Source organism: Amborella trichopoda, chromosome 12, assembly GCF_054954075.1.
Source record: "Amborella trichopoda isolate Santa Cruz 75 chromosome 12, AtrichopodaSantaCruz75HAP2 v2.0, whole genome shotgun sequence".
In the NCBI taxonomy this organism is placed as follows: Eukaryota; Viridiplantae; Streptophyta; class Magnoliopsida; order Amborellales; family Amborellaceae; genus Amborella; species Amborella trichopoda.
Genome location: NC_142347.1, coordinates 34,018,694 through 34,039,730, shown reverse-complemented (window position 1 = coordinate 34,039,730; position 21,037 = coordinate 34,018,694). Strand labels below are relative to the sequence as shown.

Here is a 21,037-nt window from a genome sequence, read left to right as displayed (position 1 = left end):
GCGACCTTGCATAGAAGGAAGAGGTGAGGGTTAGATTCCTCCTCAGATAAGGCGCATCTATTAGGGATGGGGATCCCCTTTTTTTGGAGTTGGTCCACCATGAGGGCTCTGCTGGATGCCGAAATCCAGTTAAAGGTTTGCACCTTGGGAGGTGCAATGGTCACCCACACTTTTGCCACGACTGATGGCGGGTTGGCAGGAAGGGTAGGGGCCTGAGAAAGGCTCTTATAGAAAGAAGCAACCGAGAAAAGGCCAATAGGAGTAAGCGTCCACACCATAGAATCAGTCCCATATAAGGGAATGAACCTTGAGTGTAGCGCAGCCGAGAGCATTTGAAAGTGCAAGGCTTCCTCATCAATGAGGTGCCTACGGAAACAGGGTTCCAAATTCTGCGGCCCCCTATTAGCATCATTTCCTCAGCAACGGTGGAGTGTTTGTTAGTGGCTAGAGAGAAGCGGGTTGGGAAAGCTTGTCTCAAAGGGGTATGACCCAACCAAAGGTCAAACCAGAAAAGTACCCTATCGCTCACCCTTGGCTGAAAACGTACCCATCTTTTGAACTGTGGGAGAGAGGTAAGGACAGATTTCCAGGCTCCTGACGCTTTCGGCCACCGTCTATCATCAGGCATCCAAGCGCCTTCCGGAATTTTATATTTACTTCAAAGAATTCTAGCCCAAAGAGAATCGAGCAAGACGCCACCACTATTTTCCGAGTAAGGCCATATTGTGTTTCCTAAGGGTCCGGATCCCTAGACCTCCAAAGTTTTTAGGTATGCAAATGTTTTCCCATGCAACCAGGTGGAATTTTGTCTTCTCTGCTTGCCTTGACCACAAAACGTTTCGCATAAGTTGTTCCAGACGATTAGCCACCTGAGCAGGTATGTGGAAGAGGGACATGAGGTACACAGGGGAATTGGCTAAAATAGCTTTGATCAAGGTAGACTGACCTGCCATAGAAAGATATCTACCTTTCCATGCCGCCAACGTCCTATCTACCTTATCCAGGATATGAGACCAGAGTCTCTATTTCGATTTACCCAGTCCCAAGGGAAGGCCAAGGTAAGTAGTGGGAAGATCCTCTACTATACACTCCCAATCTAGGATGATGTTTCTGACTTCGGAAGAAGATAGGCCAACTCCCATCGTAGTAGATTTCTTCAGATTGACTTTAAAGCCCGTGGTTAATTGAAAGCATTGAAGGAAAAGCTTTAGGGAATCAGCTTCACGGGTTGAGGCATCAAGGAAAACAAGTGTCATCCGCATATTTCAGATACGACACCATAGGGCCTTGTAGGCAACTTTTGAAGCTTGAAAGGATACCCGCCTGGCAAAGACAGGAGAGCGAGAGGCTGAAGACTTCAGCTGCTATAGTGAAGAGGAAGGGAGAGAGAGGGGCCCCTTGGCAGAACCCCCTCGAGGATGGGAAGTATCCTTTTGGGGATCCATTTATAAGGACAGAGAAGTAAGGGTGGGAGTAACAACCCCTCACCAACTTTCTCCATCAGTCCCAGAATCCCATTCTAGGCATGGTTTCCTCCAAAACCGGCCATTCGATATGGTCATAAGCCTTTTCCCAATCGATTTTGAAGATAAGGCCAGGACACTTTGATAGGTGTCGCGAGTGGATGCACTTGTAGGCCACCAGTGCCCCATCAAGGATTTGCCTACCTTGGATGAAGGCAGTTTGGGGTGGAGAGATGACAAAGGGGAGGACGTATTGGAGTCTTGAAGTCAGGACTTTAGCCAAGATTTTGTAAGAGGAGTTCAGCAGGCTAATTGGGCGAAAGTCCTTAACCTCTTCTGCCCCTTCCACTTTTGGAACGAGGGCTAGGAAGGTTGCGTTAATTGCTTTGTGGATAGTACCCCTGTGAAAGAATTCCTCAAAATATTCGATGAAGTCAGGATGGAAGGTTTCCCATAAAGTTTTGAAGGGAGCAATAGGGAATCCATCTGGGCCGAGGGCTTTACCTTTCGTTAAGGCATCGCTAAGGCATCAATAGCTTGTAGAATTTCTTCGTCTGAGATAGGATGCTCTAACCACTCAGCCCAGTCTGAAGGGAGGGTCAAGAAGTCTAGGGATGACATTCTAGGTCTCGGTACAGAAGAGGCATTGTAAAGCATCAGGAAAAAGTCGAGAATGGCCTACTCGATTGCTACGGGGTCAACCAGTTAGCAATTGTTGGATTTTATGATCCACATAGTATTGTCGCGCCTGCGACAGTTACCTATCCGATGAAAGAAGGCGGTGTTCAAGTCACCATCTTTCAACCTTTTAATCCTTGATCTCAGGTACCAGTATATCTCTTATTTTTTAAGGATAGAGAAATATTCCATCTTGGACTGTGTTCGGAGATCCTTTTCTATGGAGTTCAAAGGTCAGGATTCCGCAAGACTGTCCAGAAGATGCAGAGACTCCAAAAGGGACGATTTAATTTGGGAACAATTGCAAGAAAAGGACTTGCTCCAGGTTCTGAGAGAGAATTTGAGAAGTTGAATTTTTGTCTGAAGCCTATAACCATCCTTACCGTTAACTTGAGAGGAGGAGTTCCATCAGGTTGGGATAAGGCTGGAAAGAGACGAATCTTGGAGCCAAGCCAATTCAAACCTAAAAGGTTTTGGGCCTTTTCTAACAGCTAGAGTGTCAAGAAGGATAGGGCAGTGATCAGAAGTGGGTTTGGGTAGGGTTACCACAGAGGAGCCCAAGAAATATTCCTTCTGATGAAGCGAAAGAAGAAATCTATTGAGCTTGGATAGGGAGGGAGTGGAAGCATGATTAGACCAGGTAAACCGTCAACCTTGGAGAGGGATATCCAGGAGTTCTTGCCAATTTATAAAATCAGAGAAATCCCTTATGTCCTGAGAGATGGAGGTGGAGGAATTCCTCTCATTGGACCATCTAGTAACGTTGAAGTCACCACCCAGGGCCCATATGGGTGAGGTAGGGCGGCTATTTGATCCAGCTCATACCAAAACCTGTGTTTATGGGAAGCAGAATTTGGGCCATAAACGGCCGTGAATATCCAGGGGACCCCATTAGGACCGCTAGAGAGGGTAACAGTCACTGAGAATTCCCCAATGAAGGAGGAATTGAGGGTGTGATCTGAAGGGTTCCAAATCACCCAAATGCCCCCAGATGACCCATTTGCTGGCAAAGAAACCCACTGGCAGGGTCTTTTGCCCCAGACCTGGCGAATAAACTGGAGGGTGGGATCAGGTTGCTTAGTTTCAATGAGGGCAAGAACAGCTGGGGAGTGCTTTGTGGCTAAGTCCTTTATGACATCTCTTCTAGACGCCTGTCCCAGGCCCCTAACATTCCAAGTAATGATCTTCATTTGAAAGGGGTGGGAGCGGAAGAGGAGACCACTCTAGACGATCTCTTAGGACGATCAGTAGAAGGAGGCTCCAGGGGGCCACCAGCGATGTTACCCTCATAGGAGATAGAAGAAAATAAACTCAATAGTTCTCGTTGTCCTTTGGGCCTCACCTTCATGCTACTATTTGCATCAGCCGTAAGGAATTTTATGAGCTGGACCCTCTAAGCCGTCATGATGGAAGCCCATAACCTTGAACATCTCGATCATTCTGTTATCTACTCTAAATTCCCCATCCCCGTCGACATCCCTGGCAGTCTCCGAGGCCTGGGGGGGAGAGATGGGTTTACTTGCATTTCTCCCATCGCAGTCGACCTCCCCAATAGTCTCCGTGGCCAGAGAGGAAGAGATGGGTACTATTGCACAATCAATGAATTCTTGAGGAACCCAAAACAATTTAGGCCTAACAATCAAAAAAAAAATGACCTATATGACCTCAAGCAATTTTTAGAGAAGGAAAATTGAACATGACACAATCCATTTTGGAACCTTAAGAATATAAGTCTACAAACTTTGCTTCACTAGCTGATGGCCGTAGTGCACCAGTTCAAGTTTCTAGTAGCATTAACCATTTTTCCTCTTATTTCATGTCATTTATATCCCCTTTTTCTAACAAATCTATTGCCAACTAGTAGCAAAACAAAAGGGTGGAATTTCAACTTAAATTTCTGTGTCTCTCATGACATGACTGGAGGATGATTGGGAAGGATTGTGAAAAGAGGTCTCTACATAAGGCTATCGCAACAATGACTACTCAATATATCATAAGTGAGGGAACTGCAGCAGGCTCATCTGAGGTCACCCAACCGATAGAGTTCTGAATTGTTCATGACTCATAGTAAAGTCAGCACACCATGTTTCAAGTTGTGGAGTTTGTTGCATTCTAGAGATTGTCATTTCCTCTTATTTTCTTATAAAGAGTTGTGTAATTAACATTTTTATTCAAAACACTGAACGCTTTAGGATCACTTCCGAAAGTCTTTTTAGACCTTTGGAGAGGCAATTACAAGCTCTCAATGGATATATACAATAGGGAAAGGAATAGATGCACTTGAGGAAAAATCATGCCCATAATAACATGAAACTTCCAATTGGGAAAAATGGTATTGGGTGTTGTTAGGTCTATAAGCATAAATTAACATCTTATGGCAGTAATGAAAATCATAAAAGCTAGATTGGTGGTAAAGTTCTATATTCAAACACATGGAGTGGACATCCGTAAGACTTTTGCTCCTATAGAAAAAACGGGATATGGTCGAGTTCTATTATCAGTTGCAGCCAATAAGAATTAACCACTATATAGATGTTGAAAACGCATTACTTACGGTTATCTTGAAGAGGAGGTCTACATGTAACACCCACTCAGTCCATCCATTCACTCACCCTTTCGAATGGTATGTTGACTTACACAAAGCTCTACCAATTGTAGCAGTGACTAGTTATTTGCTTGACAAGTTTGGTATTGCTTTTCTAGGCACTAACTTTCATAGGACTAATGCTAAGTGTTCCCTATTTGTCAAGAGAAGAGCTCAAGGTATTTCTTTCGTAGTTGTTTGTGTTGTTGGCATTGCTCGTGGATGCATGGACGTCGAAAGTATCAGAAATCACGAATTCTATTACAGCAACAGTTTGATATAAAGGACTTAGGATTGCTCAATTTTAAGTATTTAAGTAGGGCACTCACTGCAAGTTGTTTTTATTATACAACACAAAAAGCCTCGGAATTCTTCGAGAAGGCTTGTAAACTAATATCCAAGCCAATTGATTCATCAGTGGACCATGACTGAAGATCTGATATTGTAAGAAGAATTCTTGAAGGATATCAGTCAGTAGCAAAGGTTGGTTAGTAAGCTTTTCTGTTTGACAATTACCAGGCAAGACGTTACATATGATGCGAGTTTAGTGTGCCATCATGATCTACTGACATAAACAGAGTAATCAGGATCTAGCTATCTCAAGTCCCCTCTGGGGAAGGGAATCTTCACTGTATGGAATATTAGACTTGATCTAGCTGGCTATTGCAATGCCGAATAAGCAGGCATTTCCATTGATAGCTGATCTATTATCAGATGCTGCACATTTACTAAAGGCATCTAATATCTTAAGGAATGCCACACTCAATCAAGTGGAGAGATGGGATATCGATGACAGACTGGATATCGAAGACATTTGAATTGCTAAATAAAGTGTAGAGACTGAGCATTGATGGCCTGACCGCCTGAGCTTATTTCAATGTAAGCTATCCAAGGCAGCTATAGACCTCTCTCTCCCCCTCCCTCCCTCCCTCCCTCCCTCCCTCCCTCCCTCTCTATCTCTCCTCTCTCTCTCTCTCTCTCTCTCTCTCTCTATCTCTAGTGGAAAGGTAGGCAGCAATACATAGTTTTGCAAAATGTAATTACATGCACAAACTTCTTATTAAGGTCTCAGGTTTCTTCACAGTTTATTCTGTTAGTTGAATTCAATGCAAATTGTCCAGGTTTGTCTAATTATTTACAATATAATGTTAAAAGATAATAGGAACTAACAATCAACCATTTATTGTGATAAAAGCAAGTAATATAGCATGTGATATGGTAAAATTGGTACTTAAATAAGAAAGAAGAACCCGTAAAGCATACTATGTAGGTGTGTCAACCTTTTCTCGGTCATGACTAAAATAGTTGTACTCTTCAAAAAAGTCTTTCAAGGATAAGGTTTCATTAGTTGGACAGAAAATAATAAAAATGGCTGAAGGATACTCTGCAACCTGCACATCATTAAAATGACATCATCAGGCAACATCACATTGATGCTTTACAGTCCTAAGAACACCTGATATCAACTCTCACATCATGAGGCATAAATGCTTTAAGTTCTACATTAGCATTCTATTTTCTTGATCCATGTAGCTCTATATCTATTCAATTCCACTTTCTAAATGAATCATCACTAAGCTCTCGGTGACCAAAGAACCGCATAACATAGGCAATCAGCGAAGCAATAATATCAAGATTGATACAAATGCAGTACGCACCGGTGAATAATGTTAAAAAAATCCAGGAGAATGCACTTATATTTTGAGATACAAACATTACATAAAACTTATACATTTTAAATATTATCCAAGAAGCAACCTTGCAAACAGATTCATGTACATGTGCATAGAGAGAGGCCTCCTCTGCACTATAGAGATATGTGCACTGTCTTGCTCTTAGGGGAAACCATAATCCACATTCTGAGACCGTGATTTCACTATTTATTGGCTAACTTTGACAAACTAATCATGCTCCATTGCATGAGATTGTGGGTCATGGGTCACGGGTCACATTCGGTTGGTTTTGAAGATAATCGAGGATCAAGGTTACTAGGTGGGGTGGAATGCCCTGACATTCACTTTTCTTCATCCATTGGTACCAATCCACTTCTAGAAATTTTATTTTCAGCTTAAGAAATATTTTTGAGATTATTAGCATTTTCCAAAATTTTTAAAATCATTTTCACTAGTGAAAAAACCTTTAAAGGGTGTTATCATAATTTCTGGAATTGTGGAGGAGCTAGAAGAAACATGTGGGGGGTCCTTTGGATCCAGCCCCAAACGTGCATCACACCCACATGTGTGGGACGTGATGCATAGGGCCCACACATCACACATAGAGGTGGGAACCACCCCTATCTCCCCCCCCCTGTGGCTCCCTTTTTCCTTCTCTTCTTGAATTTTTTTTAAAAAATAAAGAATTTCTGTTAGAAGGATATTTTGAGGAAATATTTGAAAAAAGATGTGACATATTTTGTGGGAGTAGACAATATTTTGTCTTTGCAAAATATTTTTTCAATTCTTTGAATATGACTAAATGCTTTTTACTTTGAATTCCTACAATCTTTTGTGAGAGAAAAAGAAATTCTAGTCAAAATGGAAAATGAGTTTTGACTAGTCATATCCTAGGTTGACTAGAAGTGTGGTTCAAAGATTCAGGGGATCAGGTTTCTAAATTCCTCCTTATGATGGCTGATTTTTTCAATAGATGGCTTAGATTTGTTTCTCTCGCACCTCATATATTACCTAGCAGTCCTATGGCCAAGAGGAATTCTAAATCAAATAGGCATACCTAGGCCCCATTGAAAGCTATAAATAGAGGGTAGCCCTCCCTCATTCTCACCATCTAAATGTCTTATCCTCTCTCTCTCTCTCTCATCTCATTCTCTTGCCTCCATGCCATTCTCTCTCTCTCATCTCATTCTCTTGCCTCCATGCCATTCTCTCTCTCAACTCTCTAGTCTCTCTCCGTCTAAGAGGTGGCTCATACCACCATGAAGACCTACGGTAGGCACGCACCACCCAGGGAATACAGAGAGGGATAAGCCCAGCCCATAATTGTCCAAGAGAGGTTGCCACTTGTGGCATGCCCTAGAAGTTCCTAAAAGGGTCTTAAAAAAACTCCATTCTTCTTTTATGCTCTTAAGAACTAGATTTGAAAAGGTATTGCCTAATGAACTTCCAAATTTAGAGAATTCGGTGGGGCCATTACGATCAAAGTGCACCATCGACCAGGTAATCAGATGCAGAGAGTATCAAGTCCTAAGGCGGTGATACTAGGCTAACTCAAGTAAGTCTTCCCCACTATTCTTAGTTTATTTTCAGTCATTACTGCTTAACTTATTGCAATTTCCAGGAATATTATTTATATTCGAATTCACAATTAAAGTTTGTATTCAGCCCTTCGATTGGGTCAATATTTATTTGGCAATAACACGAAAGATTCTAGGTTGTATTTAGGGTTTTGTTTCTTGGGAAAGGTTTCTATACTTTCCCTACAGCATAAAAGACATATGCTTCCCCTACCATCCAGCCATCCAATTTAAATCAAGTGAACCACTCACCGTTTGATCTACATTCGATGCCTCAAGAGTATTTTTTTTTAATTTTTTTTTTACAAATTTTATGAATATGAAATTTGGTACATGTCATCTTCTAAATGGGGTGCGCCTACCAAAAATAGTTTAAATTTCTTTTCAATAAAATATAATGACCGAAATACCCCATGAAACTTTCAAGGGTATTTTAGTCATTTTATTTTATTGGAACTATTTTGTTGTATTTTTTGCAGGTGCGAGTTTAAGAGAGGTGCGGATGCCCAAAATTTGGGGTCAAAATAATTTAAAAAAATTAAAAATAAAATAGTGTAGAGATGCGACATTGTGATTGGAGCCATCTTAGCCATCCATTCAAATGGACGGTTGGATAACGGGAAGTATATAAGTCTTATGCTGCAGGGGAAGCATAGAAAGCTTGCCCTTGTTTCTTATGTACAGCATCATTGTGTGACAATGGTAAGTGGAATTCAGTTATATTAATAAAAGAAAATGAATTTTTTTTCATTTTATTCCCTGGAATTCCACATAGCCACTTCTTTCATATCCAGGGTCTCCAACAAGCTCCTAGTCCATGTTCAAGAAATTTCAGGAGGTCACAATACAGTACAGTTAAACTGTTTACAGGATCCTCCCTCCTTGTAACACATACTGGAGGCAAGAAATTGACTTACTGGTATATGTGCACATACTTATTACAGGCAATGATGAGCGTATTATTTTGTGGAAGCTTACAGCAGCAGCTTTAGATGAAAGAAACAGGATCTTCTTAATACCTCAGATTATAATGTCTTCCAAAGGTATCACAATGCCTAGAACAACACGCACAAGATCTTATCTCAACAACTCATCTAATGGATAATTATTAATTGACATACTATCGTGCTAAAAACTCAACTTGCTGCATCACAATGGGATTCACTTATTGACCTTCCACAACTGAAATCCAGCAGCAGGGTTGTCATTGAGCTTCCGGCTTTCATAGGCTACTGGGTGGCCATCTTGCACGCAAAAGGCCGATGCGGAAGTGACTAAGACAAAAAGAGAAGTGACTTGGACAAAAAGAAACGAAGTGAATTAAACAAATCTTGTTTATTTTATACCATCAAAATGCTAGGGGCTAGATATATCTCATGTTGTTTAGTTATTGCGCCAATTTCTTCACACACAAACCTCACATAGTTGAAGTACATGAGCTTGTTAGACATAAGCCAGATCTACACTTAGACATGGACTTTTTCGGGCCTCATTGAATATTATCCAGTCGACAACTATTGCTGAATTGGACTAGGCAATTTCTACCACTGGAAAAAGATCCACAATCTCTTATTTGCTTTTCTACGAGCCTTTTTGATTCTTGGCAAGGTGAGAATCAAAATGCAGTGTTCAAGTCCATGACCACCATATCCACTCCAAGACTTCAAGTTACATTCCAATGCCATCAAGATTGCCTTAAACCTCTTATTTTTTTCATTTGTCAACCACAAAGGTTGACAGCCATTCTCTTTGCGATTGCTTGGTCAGTGGGATTATTTATGTTCTCTAAGCATTTTCTGAAAAGAAAGTAACCAACTAACTCGGTTACTCATCACAGAAATGATGAGTTGGTGCACAAACTCGTCCCATGCTATCAAAAGCATGGCTTTTTCTCACCACAATAGCTTCTTACAAGTAGAAAACACGTTAGTACTGCTTGTTGCTGCTATACACCAAGGTAAACGAAACAGACCAAACCTTGCACAAATCAATGAAAACAGACTTATGCATGCACAATTAAACCAAAAAAAGACAATTGTTTTCATTGTTATCGCAATTAAACGCCCAAAGCACATGATAGGAGCTAGTTAAAGTTTCTATTTTGTCTTCAAGGGCACAGAAATTAATAATTCGAGCCAGGAATGAAATTCAAGTTAAGAAATCAGGTTATATTCAGCTTTTCAATAAAATAAAAAGTGATGGTGAAAGACTAATGGCAAAGTGTCTTTGCTTCCACTGGAGTTCGACATAACCCAGTTAACTTCAAACATATAAAGTATTCATCAGAAATAGCATACCAACTTTGAAATTTTTTGGCCTATTAAGTGGACCTCTCGATGCTGAACTTCATCTGATATATTTGCAGCACCAGAAAACATAAGATCAGGTTTGCAATCACTTTGGAATTTGCTTCTATCATCCAATGTCAGAAGAAAAGCAATTTTCCCTTCAGAAAGGAGATGTGTTGCCAATTCTTGTAGTGGATACAAATTGTCTTTTTCATCTTTCCATTGAGGTAGACAAAGGCAATCCCGTGGCATTCTGAACGTGTTCCTCGATATTATAGCTGAATTTGCATTCATGAAGTCCAATACAGTACCTCTTCTACAAGTTTGAAATAATAATGAGAAATAGTCATTAACTGAAAACCTCTGTTGGATTCATTTCAACAGTATTTTTTATAGCTCAGAAGATCATGTTAACGAAAATGGCAAAACAGTTTCAAATATTTTAAATTTTTGCCACTAACCAGAGAAGCACTATATATCAAATCAAACTAAATACATTGAATCACAGTGTTGTATTGGCTGCATTTATAGCTAAATCTAGACCCTCAGGCAAAAGACCCACTTAAGAGGATTTCAAAATAATTTGTGTTGATCATTTTGTTTTGGTAGAGTATGGTGACAATATTGGGAACTTGATGCAAAGGAGAATTGAGATTAACAAAAGGGTTTAAGCCTGTAGAAATGAGATTTTGTTCTTCTGGCAGGGGGCCAAGGCACGCCAAGGGAGGAATGAGACAGATAATGTCTGGATCAAAGCAGGAGCCTAGGGAGGTGAGGTACTCAAAGGAAGTGCTGCTAGACACGGGACGCAGGGCAATAAGTGATTCCTTAAATAAGGAAGGGCACAGCTTAGCAGACGATGATGCATTTTCTTGGCAGGGAAGCACTTGAATCAATGGAGAGAGAACCGTTCTTTACGAAACTGGGCATCGCCACTTTTATGTTAATTAAGTTTTCAAATATTCAGTTCATTGCACATTGTTATCCATTTATTTCATCTGCTGCTAATTTCATGTTCAATTTAGTTTTGGGCCATTCTAATCATGGGCATTTATATCATTTTTTAGGTTCTCAAAGAACGAAGATGATTGCAATCATGTTAAACCGATGAAATCAACAAAACTCACTGGTCCAGAAAAAACTCACATACAAAATCTGGCGTTTTCCTAATTGACTACCAAGAAGGTCATCTTTGGCATTTGCAATGCATCTTGAGTGGTATACGAGCTTTTTTTGGAAAGTTTAATGTAAAGACTGCCAAAAACAGTTACATTCGGTTGATAATTATAAAACATCCACCTCATTGGTTTACCCTAGGACAAAAATCTCAAATCAATTTGGCAGAACGTTAAGGATAAATTAAATTAAATAAAATTTGTTTAAACAGCTAGGCAGTAGAGAAGCATGTTGCCAGGAGTTAGCAGCTGTGCTTGGTGATGCATAGATAATTGTGTTTAACATCTCATATACTAGTATAGTCACATAGGTAACCAGCAAAAATGGGAGTAGGGGAGGGAGAACAAAGGAGAGAAGGGAATCCCCATGCTAAGAAGAATTAAATAACATACATCTAGAAACAGCTGTTTGGGAACAAGAGCAGGAGCAGAACCAAGGTTCTAAAACTGGAAGCCCATATTAAGTACATGGCTTTGACATCTAAGGTCCAAAGTAGACCCACACTAGAAACAGTTACTCGTATTTTTACATTTGAGGAATATTACATACACTCCAGAAGCAAGTCTTTATGATACAATGATATATGCAATTTCTTTCAGGTAGATACATTAATCTCAAACCCAGTATTCTTATTAGTTTAATTTCTTATTTGCCTACTAGTGCAGATCTAGTAGCTTGGAGATAGAGTATAGCAAAGAAGAAGATGAGAAAGATCTAAAATTAGAGAAAGATTAAAAAACCAGGGACAAAAGACTTAGCATTAGCTGCTCTACGGTTTTGAATGAAGTCCATAAACAAGATGCTTCATTAACCTTGAGTACATCTCTTACATAAAAAAACCCTAAACAAAACTTAATCCTAGCCATCCGCCTAATCTAATCATGACTATTTATTATAAAAGACATTAAGTGAATAAAAAGACATAAAAGACTCTAGAAATTATTACTTATGGCCCTAGGTAAATCAAATGACTCAATAAATAAATAAGAGACATAAATGGACATATTCAATTATTATTTTGCCATTCCACGGTTCCTCTTGTAAACTTTAAGCTTGTCTCTCTTGTCTAGATACTCAAGAGCAATATTCTAGACTGCATCAGTCCCGCATTCCTCAAAAGAATTCGCCCTTGAATTCGGTGATTTGTCGTCGCAAGGTATCATCCCGATATGGAGTGAGATGCTTGACATTAAAAACATTGGAAGTGCGAATATAGTTGCGAAGTTTCAATTTGTAGGCATTGTCATTAATCTTCTGCATCACTTTACATGATCCAATCATGTGATGGCTCAACTTATGATATTCAGAACAACTTGGTCTAGAACCAGGAACAAGCATAGGAGGGAAGACTCTTGAATCACTTCTAATCATACGTCCTCAGAGATATCCATTCAAAATAACCTTGTAGAAAATCTCACCTCTATGACTTGTAAGATTGAGCATTTAATGTGTTGAAAGGAGCTTGCCAATCTAGTAATGAACTGATGAAAATGCAAAGCCAGTGCAAAGACTACAACCAAACCCATGTTTCAGAGCTTTAGCATGGGTATGCTTAGCAGCCTCCATGCTCTCTAATCTTCCATTACACAACTTTGATGTAGCAATACTAGCAAGAGGAAATTGAGAAGATCAAAACCCTGAGTTTTGCATCTCTTGGAAGCATTGTAACTCAACCTCAAAAATACACAATTTAAAATAACTAAATATCAATGTTTTCCCGGTCATGGTGTCTCTCATAGACATCTCATCCATCACGTTTTGTGCAAATTGAAAACTAACACTGCTGCGATACAAGTGTGCAACACTATCAACCATAAACATAACCGAGGAAAGCTATTCCTTAGGATGCAAGAAAAACTTTAAACTTTGAGGCTCGTACTTGCTAAATTTGGTGAGGTCGAGATACAAATATTATGCTCCTTAGGTTTAGGTTTTCGGGGAAGATGATACGGAACAGATTTGGTTCCTCCATCAACACAAAGCAACAACTCAGCCGGAGTTCACTCATAAAGAATGATTTCAACAACCCTTTGATGAGTATCTCCTATATTAAACTCACCAGCAGAGAGCTTAGGAGAAAATACCTTGAAATCTTTGGTGTGAACCATACTTGATACCTTAAATTCAGGTAAAACTCGAAGAACAACATCATCATTACCTTTGTCCAATGTTCAAAAAGGCGTAGCCGGGTAGGGACTATTAATTAAGATAAAATTTAAATATAATTATTACTTATTAATTAATATCCATAAGAATATAATTATTACTTATTAATTAATATCATAAGATTTGGTTTTGGACATCAAATATTCACAAATATAAATTTCATCCAATGTTCATGACTATTCACAAAATATAAGTCGAAGTCAGTAAATGTTCCATCTACAAATATGTAAAAATATAAAAAAAGTAAAACAAAACCAATAGGATATCAAAACATCATACATTGTACAAAATAAGAACCAATTATTCATAAAAGAATTCGATATAGGACTAATTTCATCATCCAAACGAATTATAAATTTTCAACTGCAAATATGTAAAGATATCGAAAAAGGAAAAAAAATTTAAAAATTAGAAAAATCAAATGATTCAAAACATAATACATTACAGCAAAAAAACTCAAAACCCTTATTCAATTATCATAATGGCATAATGCTCTAAAACTATCAAAATGAAAACAATGTTGGCCCAAACCTCATCTATTGGATCGCCAAAAGTCCACACTAATGACCACTAGAAGCTTTGAAAATTACCACGAAGCATTGCCTTTGATTTCAAAAGAAATTGAAAGAATTGAACATTTATCGATCTTTCGATAAATCACACAATAGGGGTTTGGGGGGGTCTTTCTCTCTTTAGATGGCACCGATTTGGTTTTGGGGGTTTAGAATGTCCCCCAAAAACCTTTTTCCCCCCTTTTTTTTGGGGGAGGGGTAAGGGGGGGGGGGGAATTACTATTTTGACCATAGCCGAGGCCATTTTTCCGCCCTTGACTGTAGCACCTGGGCGACGCCTTGCCCGCCTAGGCTTTGCCTAGGTGTTTTAGGTAACTTGCCGCCTACATGGCTGGACAATCAAAATTTTAACCACTGCCTCCGTCAATGCCATTCTCCTCGTAGTTATATCAAGGAACAACTCCTTGACATCCACCCTATTCTTCATTTAGAATAGGAGCATATCCAAAATCCTCTCCAATGGTAAGATCTTCTTCTTGATCTTCTTTATGGATTGGATCACCATTAGAGCAATGACCACCCACTTCTTTTGCAACATCCAAATCTTTATTGAAGTACTTGCCAAGAACTGATGGTGAGTCCCAATCCACAACGTGCTCGTCTTAAGAACTTTTTGATAAGAACAAAGTTTCTCTATGATTGTCCTCGGATAAACTTCCATAACACTGCAAGATCTCAACCTTGAGATCAATTTCCCACTTCCTACTATTCTTATTAGTATGATCACCTACCTCTGTCCTCGGAGCTTGATCATGGAGGGGATTCTTGGATTCCTCATCTGCCTCGATCTCATCCTCCTGAGATAGTGCTTCCATCTACACCAAGCGCAAAGCTTTGGTTTTGACCAATCTCCTCAGATTTGCAATCCTTTCTCACGAACTAGCATCAAAGGCTTCTATGGTTGTCACTTTTGCTACTTTTCCTGTATGTGGAGGTATGGTTGTTGATCTAGGGCACAATAATCGATGTTATACTATCGTCTACATAGTGCGACATTATTGTGCTACAATATCGCACAATACTACAATATCGTACAGATAGTTGTGCTCTAATACCAATCTGGTGCAGGTCTAGTAGCTTGGAGCTAGGGTTTAACAATGAAGAAGATAGGGAAGATCCAAAATTAGAGAAATATTAAAAAATCAGATATAAGAGCACGAGCACAGGCTACTCTAGGGTTTTGAATATAAGTCCCTAACAAGATGCTTCATTATGCTTGAGTACATCTCTAATATAAGAACGCTAAACAAGACTTAATCTTGGCCATCCACCTAATCTAATAATGGCCATTTATTATTAAAGACTTTAGTGAAAAGAAGACATAAAAGACCCTACAAATTATTGCATACGCCCCTAAGTAAATAAAATGACTCAGAAAATAAATAAAAGACATTAAAGGACAGGTTCAATGACTATTTTGCCATTTTGCGGTTCCTTTTGTAAACTTTAAGCTTGTCTCTCTTATCTAAATACTCGAGAGCGGTATTCTGGGCTGCATCATATACCAAGCAAAACAAAAGGAAAAGGAAAGGGAACTTCCAATTGCTTAGGGTTGGCGTCACTGAATTACCTTCGATCACAACATCCAAAATTAATGTGGAGCATAAAAAGTAAAAATAGCCAGCACTAACTGAAAAGAAAGGAGATTTAACTATACAGTCACACTGAGGAAGAAGAAAGTTGCAGTTCACAAAACCTATTGAGATTAATTTCCGGAGCTCTTCAACTCAAACAGCATAGTAAGTCCCCAATACCTTTCAACTGAATTACATATATCTTCCAATGCGTGTCCAAAAAGCTTCAAGTTGATACTCAAAATCTGATTCACAAGTGAGGTCTTTTGGGCCTTGTCACCTGATGAAAGTCCATACATGATATGTTTTTGTCCAAGTTCACTCAACTTCTTTTTTGTCACTAGAAGGCGCTGCTGTGCTCTTCTTCTTTCCTTCCATTCCTGGGAAATTTCACCAAATAATCAACTGTCTGAACAAAATATGAATGCTACAGTAAAAACTAACCAACCTTAAGTTGAATTTAATTTTATGTTTGAACCACAGTTTGCTAAATAAGAATGTATAGAGTTTGATAACAACAACTGAACAAAATGAAAAGCTACATGGTCCAGAGAATAACACTTTCTAAATGCCTTGCCAATTTTCCAAATAAGAAGTCCGCAAAAGTTTATCTGGTTTGCATTGAAGAATAAGTTTAGCTGGTTTGCATTGAAGAACAAATATCTCCATTAAAGAAATATCCCATTTGTCACTCCTGCTCATCCAATAAATGCAAACAATCGATCCTTCTCCATAAACATTGAGTGGCCAGCACTTGCAATTTTGAAGTCACTCCTTAGTGGAGGTCCTTCACCATAGCTACCATTTCAAGCATAGCCTTTACCAATATCTATCACAATCATACAAATAGCAACAATTTTCATGACAAGATATTACAACAAACCAAAATCCTACGATCCTATCAATGGTTCAGTATAGAAAGAAAACACTAAAATATACTCCATTCATCTGCAAGAATAAGATCTCAGGTAAGCTGAAAGCCAACATGCATCAATTGAACAAACCCAGCCTATACTATTAGTGCACAGGAATCTCATTGAGAGGTGAGTTATCAATGTATTGATAACTCATAAGTCTATAACGGTATCTTTTAAGGCCAATAATTCTAATTGGACAGTCTATGCATCATTGATGGGCTCCTTTTTTCATACACAAAAGTGAGGCCGCCGAAGGAAACATTACACTGAGGAAAGGAGAAATATTCAATTCGCATAAAAACAGTTAAAGATTTATATGTGATTACCTACATGTGTTGGAGTTTTGGGAAGACATAAGAAATGAATAAGATACACTTTCTTTGCACATGTCAAGAGGTCTCAACAGTTCCATCAGAGAAAAGGAAGCACCTTGATGCAGTCATTATCTGAAGATCAAAACTTTTGACTCGTGTGTCCTATTGTGGTGCTTCAAGTTCCAAAATGAAGATATTTCAGTTCTCTACAAAGGCTACTGCTAGGGTATTTTCATAATTTTGCTGTTTTGGGCTTCAAATCTTAGTTTGAAGTACATGCCTGAAAATAGTGACAAATTTTAAAATTTGAGCTTTTTAGGTATTTATTAATTATTAGGGTATTTTAGAGTCTTAAATTGTTTATTTGGATTCCAAGTTAATTTTAGGGTTTCACATCGCTTATAAATAGACTATTATGTGGCCATTGTGAAAGGAAATGAGTTTTTGAAATCGGAATGGAACTTTTGAGTTCTAGAGTTGTGATGCTCAATTAATGATTGCTATGCTCTTCCATTTTTGAGATTTTCTCACTTTCTTCAATTGTCATTGCATTAAAGTGGTATCAACGTAGGCCTGATCATGCCAGATTAGAGGCCTGATAGCTGCACGAGTACCTCAAGACCCGGGTTGCAATCGATGGTGGGCTTGACTGAAATGTTGAATCAACTAATGGATCTGATGATCCATCACACTGCAAACCCTGAAGACATGTTGTGTGATTATGAGCTGCCTGTGATTTGCACTAACTACCCTATAAATGGATATTTTCCACAAACTTTAGAAGAAAATCCGTCTGCTGGTGTCTTTTCAGATTGCAATGAAGAAACAAAATAAAATTATATGGATCTCCACTGAAGGAGAAACAAAAAGAATGGCGGGACAACACCACCAGCTACCAAAAATGAATTCAAAAGTACAATTAGAAGCACGTAGAACATAACTCTTAAAATGGAGGGATCTCATAGAGAGCTCCAGAACAAGTTACTTTTGAGAAGGGGTGAATGATGCAATCCTTATCCGAGGATCGTAACTATTCACTCCTTTGTCCTATTGTCGATGCTTAAAGTTTTAATTGGAAAGCCTCTTAGTTATCTGCAAGGGCTATTTCTAGGTTTTTTTCATAATTTTGTTGTTTTGCGCCTTAAATCCTAGTTTAAAGTACATGCCTGAAAATAGTGATGAAGTTTAGCGTTAAATTGAGTTTTTTGGTATTTATCAACTATTAGGGTATTTTAGAGTCTTAAACTTTTATTAAGTTCTCAAGTTAATTTTAGGTGATCATATGCTTATAAAAGACTATTACGTGGCCAATGTAAAGGGGGATAGAAATTTTACTGAAATTGCAGTAAAACTTTTGAGTTCTAGAGCTATGATGATTAATGGTTGTTGCACTCTCCCTCTTTTGAGATTTTCTTGCTTTCTTTGAGTCTTACTACATCACATCCGTAGACATTGGTGTGAAAGAAGGGGGAAGACAATAGAAGATTAATTGCAAGGGAGAGAAAAGCAAGAGTTGCCAGTATCAAGTCTGAACAAAGAGGTGGAGAGAAAGAGGTATGTGTTCATCCAAAGTTCTATGGAAAAACCAGGAGAAGGGCAACAGCAAGGTTTCGGTATAAAGGATGTAGAAAGTATGTGGCCTTAAAAGGCATTTGCTCCTAGTTTTTCCTATTACTGCTACGTACTTGGGCATTGAACTACTTTGAAATTATTATTCTGACACAATTTTCATTCCTTCTGACCTCAATGAGCATGCACATTTGTATTTGTGGATGTGCATTCTATATTCCATGATTACAAATAGATGGTGTTGAACCAAGGACCTCTAAGTGGATAGGGAATTGACAAGAACGAATAATGTGTAGTATGTTTTCCTCAAACTGCAGAAGATCATGTTGTTGATCACGTTCAAAAGTTGATTGCGCAATTGACAATTGACCCTACACACAATCTGGATGCTCTAAGTACTCATCGGTGAAATCCTCACGAATATAAGACTTGATTGCATGATGCTCGCTACTTACACTGGCAAATAAGATTTCGAGCAACAAGGGGGAGCCGCTTTTGTAAAGAGCTTCAAATTATCACACCAGGTATCTGCAATCCGGCCACTTACACCGGACACTATTTTTTGACAACAACAAAATATAGGTCTACGTATTTAACAACAGAAAAATTGTCTTACCTTAATACTTCAGCATTTGCATTTTAAATGAATAAATATTTTTTCTTGATATTCATTTAGGTTATTTTATGCTTAAAGTCCACATTAAAGTTACCTGAATCTCTCACCGAAGGTCGCGATACCGCTTTGGAACCCCAATTAGGAAATTCCGACAAGGAATCTTCACAAAACCGGTTTCTATGAAGTCTGGAATCTTGATTCCAACACTTAGAATCGCGTTCCTAATATTTACTGATTCTTGATTTCGCAATTGGTGAATCTCGATTCTATACTTGTTGAAATTGGTTTCCACATATAACGATACTCAATTCGATTGTTTTCTAGTCCAGACTTACGAACAACAAGTACCATGTTTCATAGATGCAAAAAACAACAACTAACCAAACATCAAATCTTGTTTCCACCCTCATAGAACTTGATTTTTTTTTTTTGTAAAGGCACAAAATCAAATACTAATATTCAAAGTGTATAACTATGTGACTTATAAATTGGCTGAAACAATTATGGATTTTGATTTAAGTTATTTGGAAACTAGAACCGGAGACTGAATGTCGTCCATAGTTCATGTGTGCTTTGAACAATAATCCGATGAATGCATGGTTGAAGTTTTGGTTCCATACATCAACATTCAAACGCTTTGTCCTATTGGCTGTGCTTTAGTTTATTATTATCATCACAAATCTCAAATTGGATGGTTAATATGCCTTGCAACACTAACTACTCTCATAGTTTCTAGAACCATGCTCAGACCAAAACCAAATCAAAGGGATCACAACAGGCCATGTGTAGAGGATAAAAAATAATGTAAAGCAAGGATAATTACCAAAAAGTAGGACAATGGAAGTGTGAATGCTCATATCAAACTATATAAAATTGGAAGAAGAGACCAAAACAAAAATTGATTTTTTGGCCACTAAAAAATAACAAATCTAAAAAAGTTTCTAATCCAATTATACCATAACCAAGGTAAATTTTGTAGTCAAGGATCATGATAATGTTAAACAACACAACAAGCAATTACAATGTGCATTGTGAGGTAAATGAATAAAAACATTTTGAAAATATGCTTATAGCAATCTATACAGTATTCTCATGCACAATTAAAATGCAAGTGTCATGCATAGGGATTGTCCAGACCAGCTGACGTCTTTCTTTTTTTGACCTTCCATCAAGCTGTTGGTTCAACTCAAGCAGACCCTTGGGAGGTGTAATATGCAATTCTCTTTTATCCATATCAACATCAGGAACAATGGCCTCGGCAAATGGAACCCATACAAGGCGACTAGATCCATGGGTTTCTGCTTTTGAAGATTTACAATTGGTTTCACCAGAATCCAGCTTCACTTGTAAAAGATGGCTTGGGCCACAGTTGAAAACATTTACAACTGATCCTACTAATTTACCGGTTTCCTGAAAGTAACAGAAAGTCAACAACATTCAGAACTGACACTAATAATTCATTTCCTGAAACAATGCAGAATGGTGAAATGTGAATAACTAAAAACACCCATACCTATTGAAATCTGAAGAACTAACAAAATTATGTCCACATACTTGCAGTACAATTACCAAGAAACATCAACATTGCAAAAAACAGTTGATGTTTCATTGTAAGGATTGTTTAAAAACCCCCATTCAGTGCTGGGCCTCACTAGGGTCCCGAGCCCCAGTTGCACAAGCCAACTCAACCGAGACTCAAGAAGACTAGGCCAAGTCCATGGAAACACAACAGTGTAGGGTTTTAACACTGTGAGACTCAGGTGAGTCCCCTGGTATTTTAATGGAACTTGCCATGGTCCCAAGGCAAGTCAGCTCATGACTCAAGTCCCAAGTCGACGCATCAAGTTTTTAAGCACTGAATCTAACAACT

General features: G+C 38.6%; 1 protein-coding gene across 14 annotated transcripts in view; it reads right to left on the bottom strand.

The window, feature by feature from the left end:
* LOC18430919 (16S rRNA processing protein RimM family) overlaps positions 1-21,037 on the bottom strand; it is a 44,301-nt gene that overhangs the window by 8,867 nt on the left and 14,397 nt on the right. For 4 of the 14 annotated variants that reach the window (XM_088854285.1, XM_088854286.1, XM_006841059.4 and 1 more), the window contains 4 exons: positions 20,305-20,577; positions 15,932-16,131; positions 10,273-10,579; positions 6,006-6,116 (listed from right to left, as the gene is read on the bottom strand). In XM_088854285.1, coding sequence (XP_088710411.1) covers positions 6,006-6,116; positions 10,273-10,579; positions 15,932-16,131; positions 20,305-20,577 — 891 coding nt within the window. Of the gene's footprint in view, positions 1-5,988; positions 6,117-10,272; positions 10,580-15,873; positions 16,132-20,304; positions 20,578-21,037 lie in introns of all 14 variants that reach the window. The other 10 variants (XM_088854287.1, XM_020665237.2, XR_016046265.1 and 7 more) reach the window with 9 other exon arrangements.